At 42.0% G+C, this 13,506-nt stretch overlaps 1 protein-coding gene across 1 annotated transcript in view; it reads left to right on the plus strand.

The window, feature by feature from the left end:
* Positions 1–13,506, plus strand: part of LARS2 (leucyl-tRNA synthetase 2, mitochondrial) — a 268,511-nt gene that overhangs the window by 177,800 nt on the left and 77,205 nt on the right. The window contains exons 8-12 of the mRNA XM_040353150.1: positions 450–557; positions 3,750–3,909; positions 5,673–5,777; positions 7,475–7,590; positions 11,833–12,116. Coding sequence (XP_040209084.1) covers positions 450–557; positions 3,750–3,909; positions 5,673–5,777; positions 7,475–7,590; positions 11,833–12,116 — 773 coding nt within the window. The remainder of the gene's footprint in view (positions 1–449; positions 558–3,749; positions 3,910–5,672; positions 5,778–7,474; positions 7,591–11,832; positions 12,117–13,506) is intronic.

Genomic DNA, 13,506 nt, shown 5'->3' on the forward strand with positions numbered 1-13,506 from the left:
ATACTGTGGGAGACCAGATGTAGTGAATGCAGGATCCTGGGTTTAGTAACACTTTAAATGGGAAAAGATGCCAACGCGTTTCGACCAAGCAAGTTGTAGTCTTCTTCAGGGGTACTGTATCTGGATACAAAGACATACTGTCACATGAATCAGACTGAGACAGAAATGCAGTAAAAATCACACCTTTTAATATAATGGTAAAAATGGTACAGATCAGTTAACGTTATGGGGGTTGATGGAATTATGCAATTCTTAGAATATACCAAGGGAAGAATGCTTACATGGCTGAGCTATTTAAAGGGGACCTTAAATGTGAAATATATCTCTTAAAATAAAAACAGCAGTGAAATAAAAGTGAAACCTCAGTTTTGTCCAAAGGAGCACGTTTGAAAATAGCATGTCTTAATTTGTACTATATGCATTAGTTATTTCTTAATTTTTTATTACAGGCAATGCAGGATGCCCTGGTTGATCTACCTGAATGGTACGGGGTGAAAGGCATGCAGGCTAACTGGATTGGTGACTGTACTGGCTGTTTCTTTGACCTCATGTTAAAGGTAATGCATACCTTTGGCTGCTCCCTTATCTTAATAAAAATGTATAAAGATATGTAATGATGTTCATGGTGCAGTAATCCATCAACAAATCAGATTTTAATTTGCTGTTCACCAGATTCACCATGGTACCTCCATGCTTTCATTTATTGAAAAAGGTTGAATTGTGAACATCTCCCACAACCCTTATTTAAACTGTATTGCTGCAGCTCTTGACATTTCAGACTTGGCAGTGGATCTTTCCATCACAACAGGAAACAGTAAGGAGAGTATGACTGTGAAGTGCAGCCTACTGAAGATCAAATGCTTTGGCAGAAAGGTTGTTGTTGTCCTTAGCCTACAGGGAAACCTGCTCTTGTGCTGTCCTTGGGTGAAACAGCTAGAAGTATGCAATTTTTTTTATAATTGTGAGCATTATCTACCTTTTTCCCCTACTGCCTACATATCCAGGATGCAAGAATTGAGACAGTGGCGCTACCTGGGACATATCAGTCTCTTCTTATGCACCGATTTACTGCAATGTTTCCACCAGCTGGCATTTATAATATAACTGAATAAAACTACAGTGGGGAAAATTATTTGATCCCCTGCAGATTTTGTACGTTTTCGCACTTACAGAGAAAGAAAAATATGACTTGGTACTTGGCGGAGAAACCCTTGTTGGCAAGGAGAGGTAAGACCTTTCTTGTAGTTGGTTACCAGGTTTGCACACATCTCAGGAGGGATTTTGGTCCACTCCTCTTTACAGATCTCTAAATCCTTAAGGTTTCTTGGCTGTCGCTTGGCAACTCGAAGTTTTAGCTCCCACCATCATTTTTCAATAGGATTAAGGTCTGGAGATTGGCTAGGCCACTCAATGACCTTAATGTGCTTCTTCTTAAACCACTCCTTTGTTGCCTTGGTGGGAAGTTTTGGGTCATTATCATGCTGGGAGACCCATCCAGGACCCATCTTCAGTGTTCTGGCTGAGGGAACAAGGTTCTCATCTAAGTTTTTACAATACATGGCCCTGTCTATTGGCCCCTCAATGCGACAAAGTCTGTACCTTTTAGCAGAGAAACAGCCCCAAACATAATGCTTCCACCTCGGTGCTTTACTGTAGGGATAGTGTTTCTGAGCATCATAGTCAGCATTTTTCTTCTCTCTAAACATGTTGAGTTGATGCATAATAGCACAATTCTGGTCTCATCTGACTACAGCACTTTCTCCCAATCCTTCTCTGAATCATTTAGATGTTCATTGGCAAACTTCAGACAGGCCTGTACATGTGCCTTCTTTGAGGAGGGGGACCTTGCGGACACTGCAGGATTTCAGTCTTCGGTGGCGTATTGTGTTACCAATGGTTTGTTGGGTGACTGTGATTCCCAACTGCCTTAAGATCATTCACAAGCTCTTCCTGTGTAGATCTGGGCTGATTCCTCACTTTTCTCATGCTCATCCTTACCCCATGAGGCAAAATCGTGCATAGGACTCCAAACCGAGGGCGATTAATGGTTATTTTGTATTTCTTCAATTTTGCAAATAACAGTTGTCTCCTTCTTACCAAGCTTCTTGCTGATTTTCTTGTAGCCCATTCCAACCTTGTGCTGGTCTACTAGCTTGTCCCTGATCACTCTTCCTTCCAGGGCCACAGACTCCGGCTCTGTGACTGGCCGGAGCCACATGACTTCAATCCCACGCATGCGTGCCGGAGCTGTCAGTCATGGCACTCGCTTGGGAAGAAACAGCACAGAGGGCTGTTTCTTCACAGTGTATGGGCCAATGACATCATCGGCATGCTACAAGGTAAATATCTCCTAAACTACGTACGTTTAGCAGATATTTACAGTACCTATAGGTAAGTTTTATTCTAGGCTTACCTATAGCTAGCTACAAGTTCTAAAAAGGGGTTTACAATGCTCGATCGCACCATACTAGCATGAAAAATGATGGGAAAACCACTCAGATTTCACTTGCAGAGACCTCAGTTTACATGCACGTTTCAGTGAGCTTTTATGCACGTTGTGGTTTTAACCACTTAACCCCCGGACCATATTGCTGGTCAAAGACCAGAGCACTTTTTGTGATTCGGCACTGCGTCGCTTTAACTGACAATTGCGCAGTCGTGTGACGTGGCTCCCAAACAAAATTGGCGTAATTTTTTCCCCACAAATAGAGCTTTCTTTTGGTGGTATTTGATCACCTCTGCGGTTTTTAGTTTTTGCACTATAAACAAAAATAGAGCGACAATTTTGAAAAAAAATAATATTTTTTTACTTTTGGCTATAATAAATATCCCCCAAAAATATATAAAAAAAAAATTGTATTCCTCAGTTTAGGCCGATACATATTCTTCTACATATTTTTCATCAAAAAAAATCGCAATAAGCGTTTATTGATTGGTTTGCGCAAGAGTTATAGCGTTTACAAAATAGGGTGTATTTTTATGGCATTTTTATTAATAATTTTTTTTACTAGTAATGGCGGCGATCAGCGATTTTTTTTCAGTACTGCGACATTATGACGGACACTTCTGACACATTTTTGGGACCATTGGCATTTTTATAGCGATCAGTGCTATAAAAATGCATTGGATTACTATAAAAAATGCCACTGGCAGTGAAGGGGTTAACACTAGGGGGCGGGGAAGGTGTTAAGTATGTTCCCTGGGTGTGTTCTAACTGTAGGGGGGTTGCCTCACTAGGGGAAATGACTGATCTTCTGTTCATAAGTTGCATGAACAGAAGATCAGCATTTCTCCCCCTAATAGGACCGGGAGCTGTGTGTTTACACACACAACTCCCGATCCCCTCTCGTTAAACGAGCAATCGAAGTTTGAACTTCAGTTTAGAAAAGAACAGTTGGAATCTGACTGGTTGCTGTTAATATTACCTCTACTTCTTCCTTCCACATTTTCACTGCATCAGTGGAAAGATGTCTTTAGGGGCACGAGGTGTCTGTAGGTAATACATGATCAGGTAACAAACTAACATTAGTTATAATACTTTGTCCAGTTGTCTATCTTTTCCACTGATACACCTGAACCAGAGTTTGAACCTGCTGAGGAGTCTAAAGTCTGAAATTACCATTTTTAGAGACCCAATAGCCATCAAAAGTGCCCAAAGGCTGTAAAATTGTGCCTGTAATTCCAAGGACCCTCTGCTGAATTTGGCTAGCTTTATGGTAAAACTTTATCTGTCTCCTGTTATATTGCAGGTGGACAATGTGGAAACTGGAGAAGTTATTTCAGCTTATGCTTTCAACCCAGAAGCTATTTATGGGGCATCACACATTGCAATATTACCAAGTCACAGATTGCTGCACGGGGGTAGCAGTGTGAGAGGAGTCCTGCAGGAGGCTTTCACAGCAGGCAAAGGTGAGAAACTACAGTGATCAGAGGTGACAGTGGATCCTGACCATTGAGATAAGAAATTATTGTGAAAATGTTGTATGCCTAGTTTAAGGGGAAAAAAAAAAAAAACGATTTGTTTCTGGGGCTCTGAAGAGTATAAAAATTATATAAAATTGGAAGTTCAGGAGTTCATGCTCAGAATTTATGCATTATTAGGTCCAGCTTTCTAAAATGAATATGGGGGGGGGGGGAACTTGCCTATAGCAACTACAACCCCAATTCCAAAAAAAATGGAAAACGTATTAAATGTTTAAACTGAGAAAATGTACCATTTTAAGAGAAAATAAGGTAATTATGAAACTGATGGCAGCAAAACATCCCAAAAAAAGTTGGGACAGGGCAACAAAAAGCTGGCAAAGTTAGGTGGTACTAACAAAGCAGAGCTGCAAGAACATTTTGCAACTAACTAGGTTCATTTCAGGTCAGTAACATGAATGGGGAATAGGGTAGAGATTCACCAATTTGTGAAAAGCTGCGTCCAAATTTTTTCAAACAATTTTAGAATAATGTTCCTCAATGTAAAAATTGCTAAGACTTTAACCACTTCAGCCCCAGAAGGTTTTACCCCTTAATGACCAGGCCATTTTTTGCGATACGGCACGGCATTCATTTAACTGACAATTGCGCTGTCTTGCGATGCTGTACCCCAAAGAAATTGATGCCCTTTTTTCCCACAAATAGAGCTCTCTTTTGGTGGTATTTGATCACCTCTGCGTTTTTTTATTTTTTGCGCTGGAAACAAAAAAAAACGACAATTTTGAAAAAAAATAAAAATAAATTGTTAATCAATTTAGGCCAATATGTATTCTGCTACATATTTTTGGTAAAAAAATCCCAATAAGCATATATTAAAATGGAAGATTGCATTAAAAACAAATGCCGGCCGGCAAACAGGAGCCCTTCCCAAGCAGAAGAGTGTGTCCCCAGGGGATGCTTTCTAACTGTGTTGGTAATGGAATCACTGGATGAACACAGATCAGTGTTCCTGTTTAGCAGGAACGCAAGATCACTGAGTTCATCCCTGTCAGAACGGCGGTCTGCCTGGTTTACATTGGCAGACCGCCGTTCTATCGTTCTGGGGAGTGATTGGAGGATGGCTGGCAGACATCGCTGTTTGGCTCCCTCTGTGGTCAATCAGCGTGTGTCTCCACTGGCTCTTGCATGAAATAATGTACAGGTACGTCTTTTCGCTCAATAGAGCCGACCTGCCGCAGTATATGTACTGTGGCTGGTCAGCAAGTGGTTAACAATATCTTCAAAAGATTCCAAGAATCTGGAGAAATCTCTGTGCGCAAGCACAAAGCCAAAATGCAGTATTGGATGCCCGTGATCTTCGGGCTCTCAGATGGCACCACATTAAAAACAGGCATGATTCTGTAATGGACATCAAAGAAGACATATCTGTACATGCTCCAGAAACGTCACCGTCTTCTCTCTGCCAAAGCTTATGTAAAATGTTCTGTTGCAAAGTGGAAACTGTTCTGTGATGAGACGAATCAAAATGTTACATTCTTTTTAACAACCATGGGTGCTGTGTCCCCTAGACTAAAGAGGAGAGGGGCCTTTTGGCTTATCAGCACTCAGATTATGCTTTAATAAAATGGTTAAATAGACAGTGCATAAGGGAGGAATCGTGCTATAGCTAGTAAGCATGTAAAAATGTTGCATTTGCATGTGATAAATCTATGTATGTATGTTTCATTTTTCTCTTTGTGTTGTGAACACAGATTGCCTCACTCGCGTATCTGCAATAAATTTATTTACTAAGCAAGAGCTACCAATCATCATCTCTGGAAAACATGAATTTGAGGGTTATTTAGACAGTAAAATTGGTAAGTTAAAGTTTAAAACCTTTACTTAAGTTGAGATATTTTTTTATTTTTATTTCCATAACTAGTTGTTTCTTACTTATTAGGCATTTTTTGTCTCTAATACAAGCACTGGAAACAGCACCAAGGATCTTAGGTTCATTTCATGCTCCTGCTCCTGTCATTGCAGCTGCTGACCTTTAATAATCAGGAACCTTTCCTGTCCTGAAGTCCAGCAATGTCGGCACCCCAGCTGATGTTTCCATCAGCTGTTGGGTGTATGCCGCCTCCATTGCGAGTAAGGGAACTCGGCAGTGTAACCTCATGGCTTCACGCCGTTGAACCCCACTGGGCATGCGCGAGACTCCGCTCCTCTCTCCTACTGGCCCAGCGGCCATGGAAGGAGGAGGGAGCCCCAGCGATGACGCAAATACCCGCGGCTGAGGCTCCCGGAAGTGGGGGCAGGATACCTGTGAAAGACAGGTATCCTGCCCCCTCCCCAAAAGGTGCCAAATGTGGCACCAGAGGGGGGAGGAAGTACAACAAGCAAAAGTTCCACTTTTGGGTGGAACTCTACTTTAAGCCCCATCATTCGGCCCCTGTGTACAGAAGCCGGCCGAATGTCCACCTTCTGTCGAAGGGGCATGACAGAAAAAGGTCTGCCAATCAGCATTTGATCAGCACTCTCAGCCATTGGTGACCGTCCTCCTGTCAGAACACAATAGCTCAGTGGGGAGATCGTTGTACTAACATTGGATAGTTAGTCCAGAAGCTCCTCTCGAGATCCTCCGGTTTTTTTCTTTCCTTTTAGCCTGCTGGGTTGAATGAAAAAATAAAATGCTAGCGTGTACTAGGCTTTAGATCAGGGGTCTCAAACTGCAAAACTACAAGTCCCATAAGGCATGGCAAGGCTGGCAGTTACAAGCATGACGCCCACAGGCAGAGGCATGATGGCACTTGTAGTTTCGCAAAAGCTGAAGGGCCGCCAGTTTCAGACCCCTGATCTAAAGCCTAGTACATGCTAGCAGTTTGAGACCCTGCTTCGTTAGCTATTTTGTAGGCAGGAACTCATGACTAGCCTTTATACTTGCCAATCGGCTCTGGAATTTTTCAGAACAGAATAACTACAGAAATAAATTACCCTCTCAGAAATTTGGATTTTTTTTTTAAATAAGCCACACATTAAATACTTGAAGGCCATCATTTCATAAGGCAGAGAGCAGTATTAAATGTAACCCCTACAAACCAATAGGCACACAGCTTCGTTCTTCTGGTTGCCGTATACCGATAAATAACTATTATGGGCAACTGTGATTTATTGCAGTTTGCAGAGTTTATTTTATAACGGTAAAAACAATGGACAATTTACTGTAGCTCATAGCAGCTGTTCCGGTGATAGAATGTCTGTTTATTTGAGGTGAAAGCTAATGTGATTAGTTACTAGAGATTACTGTGCAGCACTTTTAATTTTACCATTTAAAAATAAAGGGCAGAACTGAATTTATGTATATAAACAAAGCCCTAAAATGAATGAAGATGCAAAGTCGTTCTTTTGTCCTAATTGTGCATTAACCTGTACTGTGTCACTGCTTGTCAGAATAAGGATCAAGAAATGACTATGACGAGCACTGTTGGAGGAGACATCTCCGATATGATTTTTCTTTTTTCAGCTGGTAATTGAATATTGTATGTTGTAGAAACGCAGAGTTTTGTATTATTAGGTATTCCAAGCACAAACTTGGAAGATGGCATCTTGGCAGACAAGTTGGGTTTGACTTATACAACGGTTACCGAAAATCTTAGTGATGGCACTGAGAGAATAATAAACTCAGCAAGGGTAAGTGTGGTACTTTGGGAACATCATTTGCTAACAGTATGCAATGGGAGTTGTCTTTTGTAATTCTTTGCATTTGGCCTTGTTATCTCTGCATGGTAACTACAGCACAGCATACAAGTTGGTCTGAACTTTGCTCAGTTTCTTTTCTACAGTAAAACTGGTGCTGTTTTCTTGGGTAGTCGGAAAGCACGACTGAAATGGGGGGTAGTCCATGCATTTTGAAAATGAACAGAAATACAATGACTGCTGGGTCATGGACAGGTTTGTTGACTATGACATTTTGTGATTAGAAACCACACTGATTAATTCCGATCTTTAATGTGCACAGTGCGCACTGCTAGCTGTCAAATGTGGATCATAGAGAAACCTTCTCTCAGCTCATAGTTTAATGCTTGGAAACGTTTATCTACAGTTTGCAGTGGGGGTAAAAAAAATGTTAATTAGATGTGACCTCTTCTATTTTGTGTAAAAATTAAAAAAATCATTATTTAATGGCAATTCATATGTGGTGGCTGCATTATTTTTTTCAAGATTTTTTCCCTATATATTCACATAATGATTCTGCGCATAAGCAGGGAACACACAGATTTCTCTATCCATGGTAAACCACACGGATGGCTGGATGGATCTCCCACTGCGACTTTCTATTCTGGCAGCCGGCACCAGCAACTGTCAGACTATCCAAACACACCCTGCATCTGATTGGGTGTAGGTGCTATTTGCTGACAATTTGTCTCCCAGGTACTTTGATTTTGAAGTTGAAGTATTGTATGTGAGGCAGGAGGGCAAATTTTGCTTTGTGTTTGGCCGGCTTTAAAACAAACGTATTGTTCTCTAGCTGCACATCATGCCAGGCAGATGAAAGGAGCCATATGATTCCACTTCATGTATAAGAGTATATGAGGACTTGAACCATAGGACAGACCCCTTTGCATTTGGCTGGTGATTTCTGTATGCGCATATGCTAAGACTGAGTTTGTTTAGCAGTAACGCACTACGCCTTCGGATGGTTATACCCTCCATGAGTTAAAAGTCCCTGCAAAGCTGGGATACGCTGCAGCTAAATCTAGTGGCCAAACGCATTTTCTATATATCGTTTATCGTGACACATGGGAACCACCTCGGTCCATGAGTACTTCAGTCGGCGTCTGTGTGTGGCTCTGACGGATCATTCACTCTTCACTTTTTCAGTTATTGTCTACTGTCGGTGGAATGTTTACACTTCAGATTAAAGTCAGAGCTTTGGAAGCCTCAAGCCCGTTTAGTCCCTGAAGAAGATCTACACCAGGGATCTTCAAACTACGGCCCTCCAGCTGTTGCGGAACTACACATACTCTGACATTCACAGGCATGATGGGAATTGTAGTTCCTGAACAACTGGAGGGCCATAGTTTGAAGACCCCTGATCTACACTGTGTGTTTTTGAAATGCGTTGTGCGCAGTCTTCGGGCTTCCCTTTCAGCTGGTTTTACATCTGCCCCCAATTCATGTGTTTGTTTTTTCCATCGTCAATTTTTGTCATTCATGTTATGTGTCGTTTATATACATTTAATACATTTGTAATTTTATAAATCACTGCCTGTGGTCCATTTAAAATCCCAACTTGAGGAATCAATCTTTTACTATATGTATTCGGGATGGGATCCACAAGCAGTACAGTCAACTAGATGGGGCAAACCTTTTTCAGTCTCCCCGTCGTCAGAATGCAAGGGCTCAGCAGGGAGGATTCCTCCATCCACCTCGAATGTGTAGATAGGGGAATCTAGTTCTTTTTTTTTTTCGTTCAACCCACAAGTTGGCCAAATCCACCTAAAACTGATAGTGCATCTAACACTAACATACAAACAAGTAGAGCACACAAAAAGTGCAGTGGAGTTAAAATGTTTTAATATTAAAGCTATTTACTCTACTACGCTCTTCTTGTTTATTTGTTTTTGGGAAATCTACAAATGATATACAATTTTGTGAGGAGCAGCAAGAGGTGCTTAATTACTGTTGATGATTCTAAGGCATCATTAAAAAACCGAGCTGTAAAGGTAGTACCGACGCCAGGAAAACAGCGGCGTTAAAAACGCAAATTTATCCGCGTTTTGCATTGGCGTCTATGTGCGTTTAGCTTTCAGATGCGTTTTTCTGCCTCTATTCAAAGTCAGAGGTTCCCCATGGAAGCCTATTCATTTGAATAGAAGTCGGATCAAGATGATCCGACTCACGGTGTGACTTGTGTGCGGAGAATCTTGAAGGAGAACCCCACCAGAATGTAAAAAAAAATTTGCGTGAGGTTCCCCCCCAAGACGATACAAGACCCTTCGGCCTGGTATGGATCTTAAGGGGAACCCCCACTCCCCAAAAAAATGGAGTGGCGCCCCCCCCTTTCCAGATCCATACCAGACCCTTATCCGAGCACGTAGCCCAGCAGGTCAGGAAGGGTGGGGGGACGTGCGAGCATGCCCCCCCTCCTGGGCCATACCAGGCCACATGCCCTCAACATGGAGGGGTTGGTGCTTTGGGGCACCCTGTCACCATATTGGTGAGGACAAGGGCCTCTTCCCGACAACCCTTGTCGTTGGTTGTTGGGGTCTGCGGGTAGGGGCTTATTGGAATGTGGAAACCCCCTTTAACAAGGGAGCTCCCGGTCCCCCCACCCTAGGTGAATGAGTATGGGGTACTAAAAAAAGTGTAAAAAATAAACACACTACACAGGATTTTAAAGTATTTTATTAAGGCAGCTCCGGCTCTTCCTCTTCTGCCGACGACGTCTTTTCCCTCTGCCGGTCCTTCTCCCCTCTCTGGTTCTTCTCCTCTCTGCGCTGCCTTCTCTCTGCACTGCCTTCTCGCTCTTTTGCCGGGTCGTCTTCGCTGCCTTCTCGCTCTTTTTCATGGTCTTCTTGCTCTTTTTCTTGGTCTTCTGGGTTTTCTCCCACTACTCTTCTTCCGATGTTGACTCAACACGATCTCCCGATGTAATGCTGGGTCCTCCTTGTATATTGACTTATATTGGCATGGGGCGGGGCCACCCGATGATGCAATTTGGAGACCACGCCCCTTTTAACATCACTGCCCGGGCATGATTGGGGGATAACCTCACAAGGTGGCCCCGCCCCATGCCAGTATAAGTCATTTCACATGGCGGACCCAGCATTATTACGGAAGATTGCATTGAGTCAACATCAGAGGAAGAGCAGAGGGAAAAGAGCTAGAAGACAGCGGAAGGGGAGACCCAGCAGAAGACTTCGCCAGAGAAGGGAGAAGAGACGGTTTTCTTGTCGGAATAGCATAACACTACCCGCTCCCCAGATTGACAATGTTTCTGTTCAAAGGTATCTTTTTTTTCTCTTTCCAGTGTGGAGAAACCCTAAGACAGGAAGTGTGTTACTACGTACCAGGGGAAAAAAGCGTAAAAAAACTAATGCAGCAACCACATATAGGATTAATGAGATGTAATATATTATATTTTTGTTTTTGGATTTAATACCACTTTACTCATTATATTTTTTGATTTAAGACCTGTTGACACCAGAAAGGCGCACTGCCCTTGCTAGACATCTGGGAGTCATTAATTGTTACTGGTATCCCAAGAGCATCTATGCAACCAAACGCAGTACCATGCGTTTTGCTGCGGCACGATTTGTAAAAGTGGTTCCTGCACTGCTTTTTTTTGTGCATGCATGCACATTTGGCAGCCCACTGAAATGATTGGGCTATCAAAACCAGAATGTGCACAGTCTCGTGTGAATCAGCCCTAAAGCCCTGTACACACGGTCAGGAATCTCGTCAGGAAAAAAACTTTGTTTTTCCTAACCAGATTCCTGGCAAGCTTTCCTTGCTCACCGAGTGTACACACAGCTATCGTACATGCGCCGAAGTCTCATCGAGTATGCGCGGGTTTCCATGGAGGCAGGTAAGTATACACACGCTCGGGTTTCTCGGCACTGCCGAGAATCCTGACGAGAAAATAGAGAGCAGGTTCTCTATTTTTCTCGTCTAGATTCCTGGCAGTTTTCTCGACGAAAAACCATACACACGCACAGTTTTCTCGGCAAGAACCAGCAAGAAAACTGCTGGCGGAGCTTTTTGCCGAGAAAACTGTGCGTGTGTATGGTTTTTCGTCGAGAAAACTGCCAGGAATCTAGACGAGAAAAACCATGCATGTGTACGAGGCTTCAGACTTCTTATCTTTTCACATGTATGTCTCCCTTGTATTATCAAGTCTAATATACTATGGTGTGTTGATTTTTTCAGTTTACAGGAATGCGCAGAGATGAAGCATTTTGTGCTATAACCCAACAAGCCCAGGACGAGGGGGTTGGTGGACATCTAACCAGCGACAAGCTAAGGGACTGGCTCATATCAAGACAACGTTACTGGGGAACACCTATCCCCGTCATCCACTGCAAATCCTGTGGCACTGTCCCTGTGCCATACAAAGACTTACCTGTGCTCCTTCCCAAAGTGACTTCCTTCACAGGGAAGGGCTCATCTCCTTTATCAGCTGTAACAGACTGGATAAACTGCAAGTGTCCAAGGTAAAAGAACCCAACATATTTCACGCATCACTTGCAAATTTACAGTAGAGCTACCTGGCTTATTTTTCTGAATTTCTTCTGAGATGTGGCTTATGGCTTACCTTTTTTTTTTTTATTGTGCCTTTCATTAAAGTGTATCGGAATGTTCTACATAGTTAGGTATTACAGCAACATATATTTCCTGGAGGATTGGACTCAAGGAACAAAATATCAGGATACTTTGAAACTTCCATTTTCACTAGCTTTGCAAATAGGACCAGTAAGACTACATAGGAAACAGGGTTCACCTTTAAGTCTTATTTTTGTGCCACTCTTGCAGCCTGCTCGGGGTGAGCTTTCATCTGCTTTCAAAGGAAGAGATGTGTGATTAGAAACAACTGCCTGGTACAAATAAAACATGGCTTGCAGCTTTCCTCTTTCATAGCTAATGGAAAAAAAATGTCATTCAGCCGATATCAGCTAACAGGCTTGCTCATTTTTATTTATTTTTTTATGCCGTAAGACATGGATGTTAGGATGTTTTGATAAAACCTTTTTTACCCACATAAAACAAAGCAGCAGTAAACATTGGTGCAATCTCTTATAAAGCAGTCCCTTAACCACTTGTTTACCAGTGCCATTTTTTTAAGTAATTAAACGTCATTCACGGCAAAAGCTAAACTGATAATCTGGCTTTAAAGCAACACCTATAGATAATTTTGGGTACCAAAGTTTGTTGTAATATTTTTTTTTTTTTTGCTAGCATAATTTTAGGATCAGACATGTTGGGTATCTATGTGCTTGTTAAATAAAAAAAATGTGTTTATTAATCACTTCAGCCCCGGAAGATTTTACCCCCTTAACGACCAGAGCATTTTTTGCGTTACGGCACTGTGTCCCTTTAACTGACAATTGCGTGCTTGTGCGATGCTGTACCCAAACAAAATTGCTTTCTTTTGGTGGTATTTGATCACCTCTGCGTCCCTCCCCCCCCCCCCCCCCGCTATAAACAAAAAAAAGACGGACAATTTTGAAAAACAAGTAATATTTTTAACTTTTTGCTATAATAAGTATCGCCAAAAAATATATAAAAAAAGAGAAATTTAGGCCGATATGTATTCTTTGCAATAAATGTATATTGATTGGTTTGCACAAAAGTTATAGCGTCTACAAAATAGGGATATATATATATATATATGACATTTTTATTAATATTTTTTTATTAGTAATGGCGATGATCTGCGTTTATCAGGACTGCGACATTGCGGCGGACAGATCGGCCACTTTTGACACTATTTTGGGACCAACTGATCAGAGCCACTGATTGCTGTATAAATGTCACTGGCAGGGAAGGGGTTAAACACTATGGGTGATCAAGGGGTTAAGTGTGTTCCCTCAGTGTGTTTTAACT

The sequence above is a fragment of the Rana temporaria genome, chromosome 5, assembly GCF_905171775.1.
Source record: "Rana temporaria chromosome 5, aRanTem1.1, whole genome shotgun sequence".
NCBI classification, from domain to species: domain Eukaryota; kingdom Metazoa; phylum Chordata; class Amphibia; order Anura; family Ranidae; genus Rana; species Rana temporaria.